Source organism: Austrofundulus limnaeus, unplaced genomic scaffold (genome assembly GCF_001266775.1).
Source record: "Austrofundulus limnaeus strain Quisiro unplaced genomic scaffold, Austrofundulus_limnaeus-1.0 Scaffold985, whole genome shotgun sequence".
Taxonomy (NCBI): Eukaryota; Metazoa; Chordata; class Actinopteri; order Cyprinodontiformes; family Rivulidae; genus Austrofundulus; species Austrofundulus limnaeus.
Window position 1 is genome coordinate 117,075 of NW_013953387.1, and position 1,436 is coordinate 118,510.

The window sequence follows — 1,436 nt, forward strand, 5'->3', positions numbered from 1 at the left end:
CTGTAGAAAATAATGGAAATGAATGGAAGTCATTGAATGGTCCTAATAAGGATAGAAATACAAACTTGTGTGTGTCAGTAGAAGGGCAGGTGTTTAGGTCTGCAGATGAAGATTGTTACCTCAGATATGATGCATATTGGTCAGTTTTTCCCTCGACTCCCAGCTGATGATTAGGCTTTAGATAAAACTAGTCCAGACTTCACTTGATTAGAAATCTGTTTTCATCATTTATTCATTAATTGATCCCAGAGGACCCCTGCCCCCTCCCCCACTGGCAATCAGATGATGTTTTCACCTGTGTGTGTGTTTATCTRTTACTAAAATCTGTCACAATCTACTGAATGAATGTTAATGAAACTCTCAGAAGCTAATCAGTGGATTGACACAGTATCTTCATCTGAGAACTTTTGATGTTGACGCGATGAAAACAGCCGTCACAGCAAAACGAACTGGAGAAACTCTGAGCTGAATGAAACTGAGCCAAGTTTGCAGTTGTTGAGCTAAAACCTGCTGGAGGAGAAGCTGAGGTTCATCACTGTAAGACTGTAYTAGATATGTTTCCATTGACTGTTGTTCAACCGTTTGTATTCGTTAGCAACATATTTCATTAACTGCTGGACTAACTTTTAATTTTTTTCATTATCTATATAAAAAACAAAAAATTCAAAGTAATTACCCAATCAAATTTGAGCTCTAAAAACATAATATGATAAACGATGAAGTTTTAATCCACGGCTCAACTCTTAGCTCTGAAACTGATTCAAACACTTAAACAAACATGAATATATAGTTTAATTTAGTAGTTTTTACAAAATAAAATGGTAAATGTACTACAAACACTTTATAACTACACTTTTTTAGCCTTATTTGAAGGTGAAGTGTCTTGCCCAAGGCCACAACAACTGAGATGGCTGAAAAGAGGGATCGAACCAGCAACCCAGCGTTACAGGTTATAGGACGACTGAGAACCAGGTCTTATTACACTCTGTGGATTAAGAACTGCGTGTCAATCAAACTGACAGGATCAGGATCTGACCCTAGCCCTGCAGTCCTCCTGACAGGGTCAGGATCTAAACCTAGCCCTGCAGTCCACCTGACAGGGTCAGGATCTAAACCTAGCCCTGCAGTCCACCTGACGGGATCAGGATCTAAAYCTAGCCCTGCAGTCCTCCTGACAGGATCCAGATCTAACCCTAGCTCTGCAGTCCTGACAGGATCCAAATTTGACCCTAGCCCTGCAGTCCCCCTGCCAGGATCAGGATCTAACCTTAGCCCTTCAGTCCTCCTGACAGGATAAGGACCTAACCCTAGCTCTGCAGTCCTCCTGACACGGTCAAGATCTGACCCAAGCTCTGCAGTCCTCCTGACAGGATCCAGATCTAACCCTAGCCCTTCAGTCCTCCTGACAGGATAAGGATCTACCCCTAGCTCTGCAG

At 42.1% G+C, this 1,436-nt stretch overlaps 1 protein-coding gene across 1 annotated transcript in view; it reads right to left on the reverse strand.

Moving 5' to 3' along the window:
- Positions 1-736: 736 nt before the first annotated feature.
- The window catches only part of LOC106533622 (chromosome transmission fidelity protein 8 homolog isoform 2-like), a 22,475-nt gene continuing 21,775 nt past the window's right edge, over positions 737-1,436 (reverse strand). Inside the window, exon 3 of the mRNA XM_014029995.1 lies at positions 737-1,301. Within this exon, the coding sequence (XP_013885449.1) occupies positions 979-1,301 (323 nt within the window). The 3' untranslated portion in view covers positions 737-978. The remainder of the gene's footprint in view (positions 1,302-1,436) is intronic.